Source organism: Amblyraja radiata, chromosome 1 (assembly GCF_010909765.2).
Source record: "Amblyraja radiata isolate CabotCenter1 chromosome 1, sAmbRad1.1.pri, whole genome shotgun sequence".
NCBI classification, from domain to species: domain Eukaryota; kingdom Metazoa; phylum Chordata; class Chondrichthyes; order Rajiformes; family Rajidae; genus Amblyraja; species Amblyraja radiata.
Genome location: NC_045956.1, coordinates 52,026,055 through 52,046,482, shown reverse-complemented (window position 1 = coordinate 52,046,482; position 20,428 = coordinate 52,026,055). Strand labels below are relative to the sequence as shown.

General features: G+C 42.4%; 1 protein-coding gene across 4 annotated transcripts in view; it reads left to right on the top strand.

Annotated features, from left to right (window-relative positions):
• Window positions 1-20,075, top strand: part of nrg1 (neuregulin 1) — a 210,896-nt gene extending 190,821 nt beyond the window's left edge. For all 4 annotated transcript variants that reach the window (XM_033022003.1, XM_033021997.1, XM_033021979.1 and 1 more), the window contains 4 exons: window positions 1,607-1,733; window positions 8,277-8,407; window positions 12,714-12,917; window positions 15,626-20,075. In XM_033022003.1, the coding sequence (XP_032877894.1) occupies window positions 1,607-1,733; window positions 8,277-8,407; window positions 12,714-12,917; window positions 15,626-16,265 (1,102 nt within the window). In that variant the 3' untranslated portion in view covers window positions 16,266-20,075. The remainder of the gene's footprint in view (window positions 1-1,606; window positions 1,734-8,276; window positions 8,408-12,713; window positions 12,918-15,625) is intronic.
• Window positions 20,076-20,428: the final 353 nt, after the last annotated feature.

Sequence of the window (20,428 nt, the reverse complement as noted above, 5' to 3'; positions counted from 1 at the left end):
ATTATGCTCTGCCCCCAAAATTCAGTTCTATTGACTTTACTACGACAGAGTTATTTAGGGCTACTGATCAAGAATCAATTGCCAATGAATTTTAGTTAATAATAAGTCCCAAAAGGAATTCAGGAAAAACCTCCCACATCCACACGTTAGATAAAATGTGCAATTCACTACCCGATGAAGAGGCTGAGGTGAATTGTGTGGATAAATTTCATAAAGAAAAAGAGTTATCAAAATAGGCAAGATAGGCAGCTTAAATCCTGCCACAGTTTATTTGGGTTTAAGGTCCTATCATAGAGTTACAGCATGGAAACAAGTCCTTCGGCCCAGCTTGCCCACACAGGCCAACATGTCCCATCTGCACTAGTCCCACCTGCTTGCATTTGGCCCCGATCCCTCTAAACCTGTCCTATCCATGTACCTGTCTAAATGTTTCTTAAACGTTGCAATAGTAGACAATAGGTGCAGGAGTAGGCCATTCAGCCCTTCAAGCCAGCACCGCCATTCAATGTGATCATGGCTGATCATCCCCAATCAGTACCCCATTCCTGCCTTCTCCCCATATCCCCTGACTCCACTATTTTTAAGAGCCTTATCTAGCTCTCTCTTGACAGCATCCAGAGAACCTGCCTCCACCGCCCTCCACACTCACCACCATCTGTGAGAAAAAGTGTTTCCTCGTCTCCGTTCTAAATGGCTTACTCCTTATTCTTAAACTGTGGCCCCTGGTTCTGGACTCCCCCAACATCGGGAACATGTTTCCTGCCTCTAGCGTGTCCAAACCCTTAACAATCTTATAAGTTTCAATGAGATTCCCTCTCATCCTTCTAAACTCCAGAGTGTACAAGCCCAGCAGCTTCATTCTCTCAGCATATGACAGTCCCGCCATCCCGGGAATTAACCTTGTAAACCTACGCTGCACTACCTCAACTACCTCCACCGGCAGCTCATTCTGCACACCCAATATCCTTTGTGTGAAAAGGTTGCCCCTCAGGTACGTATTAAATCTATCCCCCTCACCTATGTCCTCTGGTTCTTAATTCCCCTACTCTGGGCACGAGACTCTGTGTGCCCACCCGATCTATTCCTCTCATGATTTTGTACATCTCTATCAGATCACCACTCATCCTCCTGCGTTCCAAGGAATAGAGTCCTAGTCTGTTCAACCTCCCCCTATCGCTCTGGTTCTCGAGTCCTGGCAACATCCTTGTAAATCTTCTCTCAAGTATTTCGACACACAATTTTTAGGTTGAAGTTGCTTTAGAACCTCTCGTTTACAAATGTATCACACAACTGTGCCATGCAGGAATGGCTGCAAACTCAACACGGTTTCCATCAGTACAACCTTTCATTCAGTTAGTTCTTCTCTGTGTTTATTTTTAGAAGCATTTGGTTTGGACAGGATGCAGAGGAAGGATTAAATAAGACTAACATATGAGCCATACGTAAAGGGTTGGCCATTCAGTTTGAATGTTACACTGGTGCTGAAGGAAAGAAGTGCTGATAATTCATCCCTGGAATTTTCAACTACTTTTAATGTAAAGAAAATGTCTAAAATCATGTTTATTCTTTTTGTCCCTGATTGCATTGTCTGTGCTGTCATTTACAGAAAACAGAGGAAAAAGTTGCACGATCGGCTAAGACAGAGTCTCCGCTCTGAGAGAAACAACATGGTAAACCTTGTAAATGGACCTCATCACGCAAACCCCCCAGCGGAAAATGTGCAGTTGGCAAATGTAAGTTCAGCTGGCATCAATATCCATTAAAAGCATTCACTGCATTGTGCTCCGTGCCTGTCAGCTACAGCCCAGGCTTCTGAGCATTCACCCAGTGTCACCAGTTCTTTGGTTCATTTGTACAGAAATGCCTGAGATATAAATGATTTTCTAATAGAATTGCAACCCGCACTGTAGAACTGTCAAACATATTTTAAGCCGAAGGCAATGTACAACATCCACACATTCAAAGAAAGTAAAATTCTTTGACATGCAATAAAATAAAGTGTTTTAATCTCCCTCCCATGGAGCATTTCAACCACGGAAATTGAATGCAAAGGAAATAACTGCTGAGTCCAGAGGCTCTGCATGTATCACAGTTGTGTGATACATTCGACCCTCCGCATCTGTTGTAGCCCTTCGGGGACCTGTTGTACTCTTAAGTTAAACAGCTACTAGTGGCACCACCACAATAAATACAGGCCATCAGTGTAATGGGTTGTCCTGCATATTTAGCACTTGAGATTTTGCAGAGAATGCTGAGGGCCAAGGACTATCAGCATTTGGATAGACAAAAACTGATCAGGAATAGGTTTGTTTGTTTATTATTGTCACATGTACCGAGATACAGTGCAAAGCTTTAGTTTGCGTGCTATCCTGTCTAAAAAAAAAAGCTATAATGAATACAATCAAGATGTCCACAGTGCAAAGATAAAGGATAAGGGGTACAACATTTAGTGCAATTGAATTCGGATAAAGTCGCATTAAAGAAAGATCAAAGGTCTCCTATGAGGTTGATGGGAGGTTAGGACTGCACTCTAGCTAATGGAGGACTGTTCATTTGCTTGATAGTCAGTATGGATTGATGTGTGGGCGATTGTATCTCACAAATCTTAAGGGTGATTTGAAGAGGTATCCAAGAGGATTGATGAAGGCAAGTTGGAGTCTAAGCAAGGCACGATCCTGCATGGTAGGTTAGACTGGAAGGTTAGACTGTTTGGGATCCAGGAAGTACTTGCTAATTAGATACATAATTGGCTTGATGGTAGAAAGCAGAGGGTGAGGGTGGATAGTTTGGTTTCACATTGCAAGCATGTGACTAGTGATCTGCCTCAGGAATCGGTGCTGGGCCCATTGCTGTTTGTCATTTATTTAAATGATTTGGATGAAAATGTACAAAAGGCATGGTTATCAAGTTTATCGAGGGCCTGAGTGATATTGAGAGGTTGAGCAGGCTCAGGCATAGTTATAATGAACAGAGATACGATGAATAACAGTATTTTTCCGGGGAAGGTGAATGAAAAGCTAGAGGGTATAGGCTTAAGATGAGAAGGTAGTGATTTAAAAGGGACAAAAGGGGCAACTTCTTCACACAGTGGGTGGTGCATTTATGAAACGAGCTTCCAGAGGAAGTGGTTGAGGCAGATACAATGACATTTAAAAGACATTTGGACAGGCACATGGATTAGAAAGGTTTAGAGGGATATGGGCCTAATGCGTGCAATTGGGACTATTTAAGATGAGCATCTTAGTCTGGATGAGTTGAGCTGAAAAGACTGTTTCCATACTATATTACTTAGTCTATAATTCTATGCTGTCAAAGATACCAGGCAATGTAGGATTACTAATGTGTTAGTGTGTCATTGAACATAATATATAATTAATAGTATTGAGTTGGAGTGGTTAGTTTTTTGGATTAGTGGCATTATGTTTGTGTGTAGTGCAAACAACATAGAATTAATAGAATTGTGTTAGTGCATACAATATGGATTTAATGGCATTGTATTTGACACAATGTTAGAGGCATTGTGTTAATGTGTGGGTTTATGTACCACAGGATTAATAGTAACGTGCTAATATGGCAGTACATAATAGAATTAACAGTATTGTGTTAGTGTATCAATAGATATAATATGTAGCATCAACAGCATAACGCTGCCAGTACTGTCAATTATGTTAGTATAATGCATTGTAAAGTTAATTTTTAAGTAGAAACAATCTTGGATTAACAGTTTTTTATTTGCGAACATATTATTAGTGTCAGTATAATTGATACTGAGCTAGATGAGGAGATAAGAGGGGATGATAGGTTAATTGGCCACATTAAATTGTCCCAAGTTTGTAGTTGAGCTGTAGAATCTGGTGGAGAAAAATAAAAAGATGATTTATCAGCGCGGACTTAGTGAGCCAAAGGGTATGTTTCTGTGCATGTATCTCGGTGACTGTTTGTATGTATGTTTCTGTGCATGTATCTCTGTGACTGTTTGTATGTATGTTTCTGTGCATGTATCTCTGTGACTGTTTGTATGTATGTTTCTGTGCATGTATCTCTGTGACTGTTTGTATGTATGTTTCTGTGCATGTATCTCTGTGACTCAGATGTTAGGACAAGTGACCAGAGGACATCCTTCTAATATGAAAAGGTTAAAGACATTGTGTTCCTTTTGAATTTTACAATATAGTGCTAGCACTTTTAAGATGCAAAATGACATAGCCAGACATCTACCTCTGTGCCTTCTCAGTATGATGTACAATGTGTGAACTTGTCCTACTGTAGCCAAAGATTAAAGACATGCAGCTCCTGTGTGTGAAGATCCAAGATTTTAAAAGCCTAGAAGGCTAAAACGAGAGGAGGAGAGGCAGAGAGGTTTAAAGAGGAGAATCCTGAGCTTAGGGCCTTTGTTTGGTTTAGTTTAGGTTAGGTTAGAGATACAGCGAAGAAACAGGCCCTTCGGCCCACCAAGTTCGCGCAGACCAGCAATCCCTGCGCACTAACACTATTCTACACACACCAGGAACAATTTACAATTTTACCGAAGCCAATTAACCTACAAAGCTGTCCGCCTTTGGAATGTGGGAGGAAACCAAAGCAACCGGAAAAAAACCCATGCAGGTCACGGGGAGAAAGTACAAACTCTGCACAGACAGCACATATAGTCAGGATCGAACCTGGGTCTCTGGCGCTGTAAGGCAACATCTCTACCGCTGCCTCACCATGCTGCCCCAATTTGCAAGTATTGTCAGCATTTCTGGTTGCCCTAGTACAGAAAAGATGTGGAGGCTGTGTAACCATTGTGGATCAATGAAACTCAGGGGATGGCCAAGAGGAGTCAGGCTGGTGCTCCCATATCATCTAAGAGGCATCTGGGTGAGAACATGAATTGACAAGGCATGATGGTCCCTGGACCAAGTTCAGGTTAATGGACTTTGTATATATAGTGCTCACTGACCCAAAAGCAGATACCTTGTGATAGGTCTGAAGTAAGGATGGGAATATTAGGTCAACAAATTGAGAGCATGTTTGGGGAAGTGGGATGGAATAAGTAAGTGGGACATGACAGTTGGGGTTGAGCAATATATTATTGGATGGCATGCTGTTTACTGAGAGTACAATGGAGCATGTTGGCATGGACTGCATTGGAATAGTGACACTGACAGAAACCAATGGTTTTAAAGGTTTTGGCAACAAATGCGCTGAGGCAGAGGGAGAATTGGGCAATGTTATCGGGATGGAAGTACAGCATTTTATGAATGGGTCAGTAGAAAATAATGGGATCATGTCTAAGAACATCATGTTCCTTTCAATTGTTACAATATCGTGCTAACACTTGGAAAATGCGAAATGGCATTGACAATCATGTGCCACTGTGCCATGTCAGTATGATGTACAGTGCGTAACATTGTCCCATTGTAGCTAAAGATTAACAACATGCTGCTCCTTTGTGTGAAGATACAATGCAGGAGAAACAGTGTTTGTCAGTTAAGCATGTAAAAATATAAACCTAACAGAGTTGAGAGGGTAGCAGTGGTAGAGTTGCTGCCTTACCGTGCCAGAGACCCGGGTTCAATTCCGACAATGGGTGCTGTCTGTACGGAATTTGTACATTCTCCCTGTGAACGCACGGGTTTCCTCCCAAGCTCCAAAGACATACAGGTTTGTAGGTTAAATGGGTTCTGTGAATTGTAAATTTTCCCTAGTGTGTAGGATAATGTTAGTGTATGGGGTGATTGCTTGTCGATGCGGAATCGGTGGGCCGAAGGGCCTGTTTCCACGCTGTATTTCTAAAATCTAATGTCCAAAGAATTGTGTATTTACCTTTTGATGTTGTACAATATTAATGGCGTGGCATTAGTTTGTCTAAAAATGGCAGTGTCTTTGCTTTGATAAATGCAGAATTATCATGATCAGTTTGTTAGTAGATGCAATTTATGACAAAATGTGGTGTCAATCTCAACTGATGCCAACTGCAGCATGGTGGTACCTGTACTTTCACAGAGTGAGAAAGCATTGTATCAGGATACATCACTGACTGGTTTGGGAGTAGGTCCATCCAAGATGAAGAAACTGCAGAGAGTTGTGGGCATGATCTAGACCATCACTCAAACCACCTTCCCTTCCATTGACTCCATCCATACTTCTTGCAGCCTTGTCAAGGCCCCCAGCATAACCAAGGACCAGTCTCACGCCAGACCCTCTTCTCTCCTCTTCCATCAGGCAAGAGGTACAGAACACATACCACCAGGTTCAGGGACAATTTCTTCCCAGCTGTATTCAGGCAACTGAACCATCCTCTCGCCAGCTAGAGCTCAGTCCTGACCTCCCATCTACCAATGGAGACCTTTGGACTATCTTTAATCAGACTTTATCCAATTTTATGTACACTGTGGACGGCTTGATTATAATCATGTACTGTATAGTATTTTCTTTGACTGGATAGCACTCAACAAAAAGCTTTTCACTGTACCTCGGTACACGTGACAATAATAAAATGACTAAACTAGTTCCCAGTGATAGTCCATTGTCAACCAAATGTATTGGCAGCTGTTATTTGTTATGCTGCTGCAAATAAAAATGTCAGTGACAATTAAACACTCTTGATTCTCATAGAACATAACACATAGAGCAGTACAGCACAGGAACAGGCCCTTTGGCCTACAATGCCTGTGCTGAACATGATGCCAAGATAAACTAATTGCATCTGCCTGCACATGATCCATTTCCCTCCATTGCTTCTATATCCATGTGCCTACCTAAAGACCTCCTAAGTGCCACAATAACATCAGTTTCCACAACCACTGCTGGCAGCACGTTCCAGACACCCACCAACTTACCCCGCACTTCTCATTTAAACTTTGCCTCTCTCACCGTAAAGCTATGTCCTCTACCCTTTGACCTTTCCTCCCTGGGGAAAAAGGTTCTGACTGTCCATCCTATCTATGCCTTTCATCATTTTATATACTTTCATCGGGTCTCCCATCAACCTCCGGCATTCTAGAGAAAACAATTCAATTTAGTCCAATCTCTTCTTGTAGCTAATACCCCTTAGCATCTTTTAATTAAAGATTAGACGAAAGTTAATTTCTTTAACTTTCCTCTAAACCCTCACCACAAATCAATGTCTCCTACATATTGCATGGTTTGCCAAGGCATATACTATACATCCTTCTTATTCAGGCTCTCACTATTTGATATACCTTGATTAAATCCCCCCTCCCCCCCCCCCCCCAGTAGGAAACTGAGAAAGATTGTAACATTGATTTAACCAATCTTTCATCAAAAATAAACCTTTCCATCCTAGGTAGATTTCCTTCTAACCCTCTCTAGTGTCTTCTGATCCTTCCTGTAATGTGACCAGAGCCGTAAGCAGCTGAAGTACACTCATTTGGCACAAGTTACCTGATTCACAATGATAAATTCAGGCTCCATCTTGCTGCCAAATACATCTCAGGATGTTACTCAGCATGGAAATACAAACACACTCTTGCTTGTGATTATTTTGCAAAATTATAGCAGGTTATAAAATTGGCATTAAAAGACAAATCTGCTTGACACTGGATTTGTTCTCTAAAATGATGTGCAATTCCGTGATATTTATTGAAAATAAATCAGGGGTTTTAACAAGAAAATGTGATGTTGCATAGAATAGAAAATGCTGTAGTAAAACCTAGCAGGTCATGCAGTATTTCTAGAGGACATGGATAGGCGACGTTTCTGGTCAGGACCCTTCTTCAGACTCCGATGTAGCATATATTTCCTCACCACAGTCACCCCTCCATATGACATATATAGTGAGGGATAACTTTAACACCTACGTTTTGATTCTCAGGTTACAGATGATCTACCTAATTTTGTTTTAGAGGTACAATAATATCTGAAATGCAGTATAATGCAGCCCATTGCAGTATTGTATTTCAACTCATAGCTTTCGAGTGCCCAGTTTTCATTTACACCTGGAACATTTTAATACTCAGTGAATGCCAAAGGTTTATCATCTTACCTAGATCACAAGTGCATCGTGATAGTGAAAAGGAGTATTTTGAAAAGTGAACAAGAGTTCTAGAGTTTGTCTGCTCATCAGTGGACTCCTGTTGCTAACAATTACTGAGGCTCTGCTCTGTTACCATCAAAATCAATCTATTGTAATTATTAGGCAGAGAGGAGGTAGATCCTACATGAGTTGCGATTTCCATGAAGATAAGCAAGTGGCGAAAGTGGCACCAGGATGGGCACCTTGTTATGGTTTTGAGCTTCCAGTGATCTAACCTTGTGCTATCTTTTTGCAGCAATATATATTGAAAAACCCTGGATCTACTGAACACGTCATTGAGCGGGAAACGGAGACCTCGTTCTCAACAAGTCACTACACATCGACAGCCCATCACTCTACCACGGTCACTCACACACCCAGCCATAGGTAAAGAAACCTGGACTAAACCGCCTTCTTTAATCACTGAGCAGTGATTGTTTGTAGGATAGTGCTAGTGATCTGCAAGGAAACATGCACCATTCAAAGGGAATGCTAAATAGATGGGATCGAGCACTGGAAGTCCACATTCCAGCCAGATTGTCAGCCAGACAGGCAGCATCTCCAACTGAAGCCTCTCTGGTGACAACACCAATGGTGGGCACACTTGACCAGCACTCACAATGCACCAGCTCCCCCATAAATGTGTGAGCATGGAAATGTCACCACTTGGAGTATCCACCAACCAACACCTCGACTCTCTCCAGAACACAAAGTGCTGGAGTAATTCAGGGGGGTCTGGCAGCAGCCATGGAGGGAATGAATAGATGATGCTTCAGATCGGGTCCCTTCTTCAGTCTAAAGAGGGATCCCTACCTGAAACTTCATCTATCCATTCTGTCCACAGATGCTGCCAGACCTGTTGAGATACTCCAGCACTTTGTGTTTTGCTCAAGGTACCAGCATCTGCAATTCCTTGTGTCTCCACCTCCACTCTCTGCCAAGCTGAATGCCAAAATCCTTTTAAGGGCCAGTTAGGAATATGGGTCCCTAACTGCACAAGCACCAAATGCTGGTACCTACCATACATGTGATATCTTGCTTGTAGTGTGCTTTTCTTGTTCAATTTCTAGAGAGGTAGAGTCAGAAGCAATGAAGGTTTGCTAAACTCACGTAACATCTTGGTTAGGGAATTCTCCATATATTAATACAGATATAGAAGATGCAAAACAAAAATTGCAACTGTGTTTGCAACAGCAGCAAGAGCTTCGAACAGTCGGGAAAGAATGAACAGATTGAGATTCCTTTGTTTAGGAAAAGAAATGTGTGGATTGATGTCCTTCTTTAAAACTATGAATAGATTCAGCAAGTTAGTTATAGAGATGGGGAGTTCAATTTGGGGGTTAAAATGTATAAATGTCACAAACAGAACAACAGAAAATTCAGGGGAAGCATCTTTAAAACTAGTGAATGGTAAGCATGTGGAATTTGATGTTGGTTGGAATGACTGAGGCAAATTACTATAGACTCATTTGAATGGGAAACTTGAAAACCATTAAAGGAGAAAGGAACAGAATTACCTAAAAGCATAGTAGTTTTCAGATGCTGGAGGTCTAAAATTAAAAGTGGAGATCCTGGGAAAACTCAGCTGATCTAGCAGTATCTATGATGAGAAAAAACAGAGATAATCGTTTCAGAGTAGTGACCTTCTGAATAAGGTCATTGACCTGAAACATTAACTCTCTCTCTCTGCAGAGTTAATGTAGAGAGTAATGTAATGGAAATCACACCTCCTCTCCGCCTGATGGAAATTCTCTGTTGCGCATTTTCAATCTTTTCTATTCTTATAAAGGAAGTAAGCACTGATATGATTAGAGTACATACAGTACATTACATTGAGTACAGTGCATAGAGTACAGAGCATTTCAGTGTACCTCTGTACATGTGACAATAAAGTATCAATGAATCCAGTAGAATCATTGTTCACCCAGTTACAAACTTACCAACTTCAACCAGATGGCCTGACCGAATTTCTGTGCTCTAGTTTTGTTTTTCTATCTAATCAATGATTCAACGATACTTCCTTGTCACATGTACCTAGGTACAGTGAATTTCTTTGCTTTGCATACAATCCAGTAAAAATCATACTATAGATAAACACAAAAGTAGATAACTACAAAAAGTGCAACAATTGTAGTGTAAGGATAGTAAGTTCCACCAAGGCAGTGCACAAAGAATAAAATAACGTACCTTTAGAAAGGAGTTGAGGAGGAATTTCTTTAGCCAGAGGGTGGTGAATTCATTGCCACATGTGGCTGTGGAGGCCAAGTCAATGGATATTTTAAAGGCAGGATTCTTGCAAATTCTTGATTAGTAAGGGTGTCAGGGGTTATGTGGAGGAGAATGGGGTTGAGAGAGAAAGATAGATCAGCCATGATTGAATGGCAGAATAGAATTGATGGACTGAATTGTCTAATTCTGCTCCTATAATTTATCAGCGTATGAACAAAGAATAACCACGATTCACGAGCTATCGTGGGCCCTTCAAGTTTCAAACTTCTAATAATGAGAGCCATAGAAAAAAACGTGAATTTCCATGGTCAACATATTTAAATCTCTATGGGAAGTTACAAATTTGTATTGCCTTGGATGTCTCATTTCTTTCAGTTTTATAAATTAAGTTGAAAACTCTTGTCTTTTTTTCACTCCCCTTCCTGTCAACTTTTAAATGGAACCTATAAACCAGATTGCTCTAACATTTCCAGATGTGAGCATTGGGCAAGAGTCAATGGCATTGTTTCCTCTGATTAAATTTTCATTTTTATCGCGGCTGTATCAACAGTGTTGTCACGCAACCCTTCCCACCATGCAAGAATGCACCAGGACTGAATCTTTCAGATAGGGCTAAAATGTGGTCCTTTGACACCCCATCATAATAACACTCCCCAGCCACCTCCAGTGATAAATCCTCACAAGAAAAGCCTCAGGGTGTCAAATTGGTTATCATCGGCGCTACAACTGCAGTTTGGAGATGGATCGCAACAGCAAATAAGCTGCCTGCAGCCAGGACTGAGAGAGTTTTGTCTGATATAGAGTGGGTGTGGAGAGGATGTTTCCACTAGTGGGAGAGTCTAGGACCAGAGGGCACACCCTCAAAATAAAGGGACATACCTTTAGATTGGAGATGAGGAGGAATTTCTTTAGCCGGAGGGTGGTCAATCTGTGGAATTCACTGCCACAAGGCAGCTGTGGAGGCCAAGTCATTTGGTGTTTTTAAAGTGGAGATTGATAGGTTTTTGATTAGTAAGGGCATCAAAGGTTACTGGGAGAAAGCAGGAGATGGGTTGAGAGGGGAAAAAAGTTCAGCCATGATCGAATGGTGGTGAATACTTGGTAGGCCGAATGGCTTAATTCTGCCCCAATGTCTTATGATCTTAAGATGTGGCAATTGCATTTATTAGATTGAATGGGATGTGAGGAAGACCAGGCAGAAAATAATCCAGATGATTTAATCTCAAGATATTGAAAATGCTATTTAAGATTTAAGTAAGCACTTGACCCACCAGTTGGCACTCCCATTATTACATGTCTGTGTTATATTACTGGTCCTACATTTTTGGTCAATGCACTGTTAGGGTGCGCCTGCTTCTATTTCAAAGGTTATGATTTCAAGTCCAACCACACAGATGAGAGCACAAAAACTTGGCAGTACAGGGAGAGTGCCTCACTGTCACAGGCTCCATTCTTTGGATTGGTTGTTGAACCACGTCACCTGCTCTCTGATCACTGTTAGAAAATCCGAACGGCTCTATTCGAAGAAAAGCAGGTCCCGCAAAAGATGGACACAAAGTGCTGGAGTAACTAAGGATCAGGCAGCATTTCTGGGAAATAAGGAAGGGTGATGTTTTGGATCGGGACCCTTCGTTAGACTGAAAGTAGGGAGTGGAGTGGGTGGGGGGAGGCAGGGACGGTGAATAATTGGAGGCGAGAAAAGACTGGGACCAATGAAGGCCGGCAATACACAGGGCATAGAGAAACTATGTGGACAACTGTGGAACTGATAAAACAACTCTGGAGTAGGTAGGGGGCAAGGAGGGAGGGGAGAGGAGTATGATATGATGCTGGTCTTTACCTCAGTGTTAGTTATGGGGTCCGTTACAAGTTTTTTTTGGGCAACGTAAATGCAATTTCTTTTGTAACTTTCCACATTTTAGCTATGATCATCTAAGTCCACAGGGATCACCATAACAGATAGCACGTCCAGTTATCAGCAGGAAATAATTACTGCAGTGTCCATGATTTAGTTTTGGGGTAGTTTAGAGATATAGATTGGAATCCACACTGACCAACGATTACCCATACATTAGTTCTCCCCTATACACTAGGGATAATTTGGTCTCTGGCGCTGTACGGCAGCAACTCTGCCGCTTCGCCACTGTGCAGCCCAATCTCCTTTGATCCTAATCTGCTCACTCGCAAAGAAGTGGTAGACAATAAAACATAGAACAGTACAACGCAGGAACAGGCCCTTCGGCTGTCAATGTCTGTCCCGAGCATGGTGCCTAGATCAACTCTTATCAACCTGCATATACTCCATAATCCCACCATTCCCTGCATATCCAATAATTTGTTAAAATCAAACCATCCCAATGTTCTTGCACCGGTGCAGGTTGCAGGAGCTCTCTCCCTCTGAGATCTTTGCAGTGGGAAGACTGGATAAGAGACCTGAAGTTGTTTCTCTTTGTGTTGCCTGCAGTTGGAGTACGGGTCAGACGGAAAGCATCACGTCCAACAGTCATTCCGTGCTTGTGACGTCGTCGGTGGAAACCAGCAGGCAGACAAGCCCAGCCAAACACAGAGGTCGCCTCAATGGGGTGGCCAGTCGGCGGGAGATGTTTATCTGCGTGAGGAATTCCAGGGATACTCCGGACTCTCTCCGAGATTCACCGCACAGTGAAAGGTAGATCCTTCGGGCGTTTGTATATGCTGAATGCACCGTGGGCGTAGAGGCTGAGGGCAGAGGTTAGCTTTAGTTTCAGGCCTACAGGTCATCAGGCCACTACTGATCCCTGATGTGGATCCTGTACCAGATGGAGGGTAAAGTTGGTCATTGGGAAGAACAGTCACGGTGGGCACTTACCCTGATCATATTTCCTATAACATAGAAGGATGCTATTCAGCCCTTCGAGTCTGTGATAGCTCACTGCAAAATCCTACTTCATTTATTTTTGTTTTAGTTTAGAGATACAGTGTGGAAACGGGCCCTTTGGCTCTCTGAGTCCGCGCTGACCAATGATCACCCATACACTAGTTCTACCCTACACACTAGGAGTGATTTACAGAAGCCAATTAACCTACAGACCCATACTTCTTCGGGATATGGGAGGAAACCAGAGTGTCTGGTGGAAACCACACCGCCACAGGAAGAATGTACAGACAGCACCCGTAGTCAGGATCGAACCCGGGTCTCTGGCGCTGTAAGGCAGCAACATTACCGTTGCTCCACTGTGATGCCTCTGATACAGTGGGAGGTTTTCCAGTAACCATAGGGACACGGGGTATATGTCCAACTGCAGGGACTAAAAGATTAGCACTGATGGTAAGGGCGGGGAGCTGGGCTGCAGAGGCAGGTCTGACTGTAATTTTAGAGACTGAACCTCAACTATAATCATGTACGGAGACTGTAAGAACTGAAAGTTCAGCTGTAACGATAGGGACAACTCGGTCTATCCTGCAGGGATAGGCACACCTCTGACGGTAGAAATAAATGGAGCGGATCTGAAAGGCATGGGAGGGAATGTTCAGCTTTAAGTGCAGGTCATTTTGAGGAGCAACTGAAGACACCGAACTATAGGAGCGGCTCTGATTGCAGCGTCAGTCTGACTGTAACCAAAGTTCCTGAATGAGCATCTCTGACTATAGCATCAGTCATAGATATAGAGACATAGAAAATAGATGCAGGAGTAGGCCATTCGGTCCTTCGAGCCAGCACTGCCATTCAACATTATCATGACTGATCTTCCATAATCAGTACCCTGATTTTCCCCCATATCCCTCGATTCCTTTAGCCCTAAGAGATAAATCTAACTCTCTCTTGAAAACATCCAGTGAATTGGCCTCCACTGCCTTCTATAGTAGAGAATTCCACAGATTCACAACTCTCTGGGTGAAAAAGTTTGTCCTTATCTCAGTCCTAAATGGCCTACCCTTTATCCTTAAACTGTTACTCCTGGTTCTGGACTTCCCCAACATGGGGAACATTTTTCCTGCATCTACCCTGTCAAATTCCTTAAGAATGTTATATGTTTCTATAAGGTACCCACTCATCCCTCTAAATTGCAGTGAATACAAGCCCAGTCGATCCATTCTTTCACTTTATGTCAATCCCACCACCCCGGGAATTAACCTGTAATGCCTGACTGTAATTTGAGGGACCAAGGGGGCAGGTCTGTCTGTAGGTTCAGTCTGAGTGTAATTGGAGGGAAATAGGTGAACATCTCTGACTGTAGGTTCAGTCTGATGATAGCTGGAGGGACAGAGAGAGCAGTTCACAGAGTCAGAGAGTGAGACAGTTTGGTAACACGCCCTTCGGCCTAACGTCCGACATCGGCCAACATGTCCCAGCAACACTAGTCCCACCTGCCTGCATTTGGCCCATATTCCTCCAAACCCATCCTATCCATGTACCTGTCTAGCTGTTTCTTAAACATAGTCCCTGCCTCAACTACCTCCTCTGGCAGCTTGTTCTGTAATCCACCACCCTTGTGTGACAAAGTTACCCCTCAGATTCCTATTAAATCTTTTCTCCTTCACCTTAAACCAATGCCCTCTGGTCCTCGAATGTCCTACTCTGGGCAAGAGACTCTGTGCATCGATCTATTCCTCTCATCATTTGAGACACCTCATCCTCCTGCGCTCCAAGGAATAGAGTCCAAGCCTATTCAACCTCTCCCTATAGTTCAGACTCTCTAGTCCTGCCAACATCCTCTTAAATCTTCTATGTACCCTGTCCAGCTTGACAAGATCTTTCATATTACAAGGTATATGGTATTCCCACAACTGAACACAATACTCTAAATACGGCCTCGCTAACTCCTTATACAATTGCAACATGACCTCCCAACTTCTATACTCAATACTCTGACTGATGAAGGCCAATGTGCCAGAGGCCATCTTGACCACCCTATCTACCTACGACCCCACCTTCAAGGAACCATGCACCTGAACTCCTTGATCCCTCTGCTCTACAACACTCCCCAGAGGCCTACCATTCACTGTGTAGGTCCTGCCCATGTTTGACTTCCCAAAATGCAACACCTGACATTTCTCTGTATTAAATTGTAGGGTCAGTCTGACTGTATTTGAAGGGACAGAGGGCACAAACAAGACTTTAGGGAGTGAATAGGAAGGAACTGAAGATAGACACAAAGTGCTGGAGTAACTCAGCGGTTCAGGCAGCATCTCTGGAGAAAAGGACTAGGTGACGTTTTGTGTCGATACCCGAAAGCTAGCTGTCAGATGAAATTTGAGTGTAATTACAGGGACAGGAACACTTGTGAATGTAGGGGCAGAGAACTCGGCTGAGTGCAGGGTGAGGATCAGAGGGGTCTATCAATGATGGCCCAGGCCATTCTGCGCACCTTCATTGGTGCTGTCTTATTGTTACAGGTTTGTCTCCGCCATGACCACCCCGGCCAGGATGTCGCCCATAGATTTCCGAACTCCCACATCTCCACAGTCGCCGGGATCGGAGCTGTCGCCGCCGGCCTCCAGCCTGACGATATCCATGCCCTCGGTGCCCATCAGCCCCTCGATCGAGGAGGAGAGGCCCCTGCTCCTGGTGACGCCGCCCCGGCAGCGCGACAAGAGGCAGGGCGCCTACCGGCAGTACCGCGGCGGGGCCAGGGACAACACCAGCCTGTCCGCCAGCCCCCACAGGGCAGCAGAGGATGAGGAGTACGAGACCACGCAGGAGTACGAGCTGGCGCTCGAGCCACCCAAGAAAGGGGCCAGCGGCAGGAGGGGGAAAAGAACAAAGCTTAATGGCCAAATATCTCACAAAACGGAAAACGGGAGCAATCCTAACTTGGACCGCAATAGCTCTGACAGCGAAACTGAAGATGAGAGGATAGGTGAAGAGACGCCATTTCTGACCATACAGAGCCCCGTGGAGATCAGTGGAGAATCAGCCCCTGCATACCGATTGGCTGAGAACAGGACTAACTCTACCAATAGGTACGCGGCCCAAGAAGAGTTGCAAGTCAGGCTGACCAATGTAATGGCTAATCAGGACCCAATTGCTGTCTAAAACCACATTGATGCACCAGTAAAACTTTATTTTATATAATGAAGTACTCAAGATACTTTACTTTAAATTAAAACATTTTATTTTATTTTAGCAGAAGAACCTTGCAGCTGGTAGAAAGTCTACAAGTTTTTATAGATTAAAATATATATATGTAAAAAAAAAAGTTAGCATTCACAATACTAATGTGCCATATGTAGCGTTTTTACAGTATTTCAACACAGAAAGATATCAATGGTGCCTTTATGTTACTTTATGCTGAGAACAATAATGCATCAGTTTCAAGCGACTTCTCCAAATCTTTGTGAAGATGAGGGATTTAATTCGAGATGTCCAATGTATTATTTCTGGGCAATGGAGCTTGGGGTGTCCACGGCCTTCAAAGTGAGATATAACAAATTGATTGTTAGCAAAGGCAAAAAGAAAACAAAAATTTAAAAAAACACACACAGGAGGGAGTGAAGGAGAAGTTTGACTTGAGTTTTGATCTGCATGTTCAGTAGTATTTCACAGCTGTGATTTCTGAAGGGACCTAACAGTTTATAAAATGGAACAAACTTTCCTACAAAGGGGAAGCTGATCCAGAGACCTAGAGGGGAAAGCCAGAATCTTTGAGCACTCCCGCTGGGGATTTTTCACATGAGGAAATCTGTTGCAAGCAACTCACCACTTTGCATCCAGCTGTCTTTGAAGGTAAAGATTTTGCAAAAAGCAGAGATTTTATTTGTGTGCGGAGGCTGGGGGGGGGGGGGGGGGGGGGGAATAACCGTGATTCATGGTTAGACAAAATTAGCTCCACAAAGCTACTTACTTTGCCTGAGAGCAGGCAGTTTACTCGCCATTTTTTCCTGGTCCACACAGCGTTCTGCAAAGCAGCCTTTTTGAGAAATCACCACAGTATTTCCCTCCCCACCTTACAATCAGACACCTGTATCTCTCTCAGCAGAATCGGTATGCTTCACTTAGAGGAGTCTGGGATTGACTCTGAGGTGCACAGTAATTGGAGTTGCTTTTTTTGATGGCAAAAAACTATCAGGAGTGAGTCATCCAGAGTGAACAGTGTCTTCTATTCCACCATTTGATAATCACAAGGACAAGGATTCTGGCTACTGGCTGGTATTCTGCAAGTTACTGATTCTGTTGTTCCCCATTGTAGAATTCTGTGATGCTACCTGATCATTTAGAACCATGTGTTATTCATTCTTCTTGTCATCATCTGAGAACCATCAGCTGTAACAAAAACAGACCTCTGCGTCACTCAGTTTTTCCCTCCCATGAACTGACACAGCGGCACAGCGTTAATCCTTTGACGTAACACCGATTGGCACAGCAGATGATTACTCGTAGAAGTTCAAAATACAAACATTGAACCTGCATCTAGCAAAAGGACAAAGTTTCTGATATCTTCCTGTGTTTGTGAAACAGACGCATTTAAAACCTCTTTCAAATAAACTTTTTTTTCTGTTTAACTGTGTACTTCATTATCACTCCGGTCAATGTAGCTGCAATGGTTTCAGTTTCTTCTTTGCAATAAAGAAAGCCGGATGCCTCCTGAATTTTCAATCCATAACTCTCTGATTTTTAAGGCTTTGCAAACTTAACTATTTAAAAGTCCAGTGAAAGCCCAGAAGGGTGTTGTGTTGTCAAACCAGTTCTTTGAACTCGTTGAAGTTCTGAATTATTCAAAACGGCAATAGAATGTTTATAATCAGCATGGGTTCATTCTTTCATTAAGACAGCGATGTGCCAGAAACATCAAGTGTGTCATCTACTTGTCGGCTCACGTTTTCATTTCCGATATTGTTGCGTCTTTTTTGATTCACCGAGTGCATGCTAATTATACAGAAGCAGGGTTGTGTGATGTTAACCCACTTGTGATGTCAGTGGCATGTCTGTGGCTTTGTAATGAAAAAAGGGGTAGTACTATTTGACAGCTATTCAAAGCATCTGGCTAAACGAGACATGTCGCACATTCCTTATTACAGTTTCAAAATAAATTGTTAATGCATCCAAGATGATGCACCTTTCGAAATTTGCAAAGATGAAATATTTGGTGCATTTTCCCCTAAGCAGTGGGATAGGAGCTCTCTGTTTGATAATCAGAAAGTGGCTTAGCTTTGGGCATTCAATAAGTTAACTTCCCAATTTGTTCCAAAGTTCAAACCAGACAAACTCAGATGCCCAGCAATTGCAGTCAATCAGCACCCACATCATCTGACAAGTAACTCTCTTCAGTGAAAAGTAAATGGCTTAATTTTGTTTAACACCAAACCCATCCTTCACCTTGGTCAAAATGAGCTTTACTCAAGATCCTTGACAAGCTGGGGTTTCCAGTGTGACACACAAAATGAAGACAGTCGGGGTATACTCAAGCGTTTTTTTTCCCTTTAGTTTGGGCTTGGAGAAGTTGTGTTGTAAAAATTAGATGGGAATTTGTTGAGGTGCTTTAAAGTAAATGTGCCTGCTCCTTTCAACCTGCAATCTTCAAAGCACCATTGAGATATAAGCGATCATGCTAATGTTAACTCTTAGGGCATACAACACGCATGCTGTACATCCTAATCTGCCAAGTGCACAAGCATGTGATGCCACAATTGTCCTTTCTAAATGTGCATGAGATGTAAACAAAGTATATACATTTTTTGGTTGAATCAAATGCCATTTACACCTTTTGACTGTGCCCCCACAGTTTTCAACAGTATTCTGACACTTTTTCACAAGTCATTAAACACATTATTCATATTATCAGCTGGTATTATTTAGAGGCGCATGCTTCCCACGTAGTTATATGTTCAGATAGGACACCGGGAGGTGGAACATTGTTGAAACGTTGGCTAGACTGCTTTAAACAGGTGACATTTAAAGAAAGGCATTGTTTGAACACGTCAGACAAAAGGCTCCTTTGCAAAAATCACTCAAACTGTCTCGGAACTAAAAATAGAAAAATAAAAAGTAAAAGATGGGACGAGAGGAGAGATGGGGGAGAAAGAGAAATGGACGAAGATCAAACTGAAAGGAACACATTCTGAAGCTGGTTGATGTCTTATTGACTGGTCATTTCCTTACGAAAGCTAAGCCCATTACGATTAGAGAGTAAGATGAGGCTTCGTATTTGGACCTGAGGATGCTTGATGCTTGCAACTATTTGTCTGTAATTTATGGTACTCCCCTATTTTTTATTTCAATTGTTTTATTTCTGTATGTATGCAAGGGGGGGAGAGAGAGGTAATTCTATATATGGATTTTCCTTTAGTAGTGGCAGTCTTTATTTGTCCTGTACCTGTTATAAATAATGAGCGTTCCTGTGAAAAGTCTCCAATGTCACTCTGTGAATATCATTGCAGTAGATTTATTATTTATATCACAACTTTCTGGCATTCAATGAATTTTGTTTCTTTTTTTGTAAATTAACCTCTAAAAAAATATATATGTTCTATGTTTCGCGTTTTTTTCTAGATTTTTTTTGTTTTTAAAAAAAAATTAAAAACATATTAAAAAAAAGGTAATTTATTGTCAAGTATAAACGCTATCTATATCTTTCTTGTGAAGAAAATATAATCCGCATCTAATTGTTAGATGCTGCAAATCCAGTATGTGCAAATTGCAAAACATCATGATGCATTTTTACTTTTGATTTTAATATGGCTTTCCAAGGCAAACCCCTGCGAGCTTACTTCAACTGAAAGCTATACTTGCAACTGGGGGAGCAGTAATGGGAATGTACTTAACAAAAATTCAAATATTCCATATGATTTTCATTTGTGAAATTACATTTTTTTAAGAAGAAAAAACATTAAACCATTTCATATTAGACATAGGCATGTTGTGTTTCTTTATCCAACTCGATTTGCTCTTGGCCTTCCAACACTGAGTGATGAAGACTGCTTCCCATAGGAAAAGGCACCGTTATAAGTCAGAGAAAGGGAGGTCGGGGGGATGGTGAAAACACGACAAAGGTGAGGGTTAGGTTCAGAGGGGGTGGGGGGGCAGAAGGGCAAAGATGGGTGAAGTCTGAAGAAGGGTTCCGACTCAAAATGTCACCTATTATTTTTCTCCAGAGATGCTGCTTGACCCGCAGAGTATTTACCAGCATTTTGTGTCTATCATCAGTATAAACCAGTATCTGCAGTTCCTTCCTACACAACAGTGGAAAATACTTTCTTATT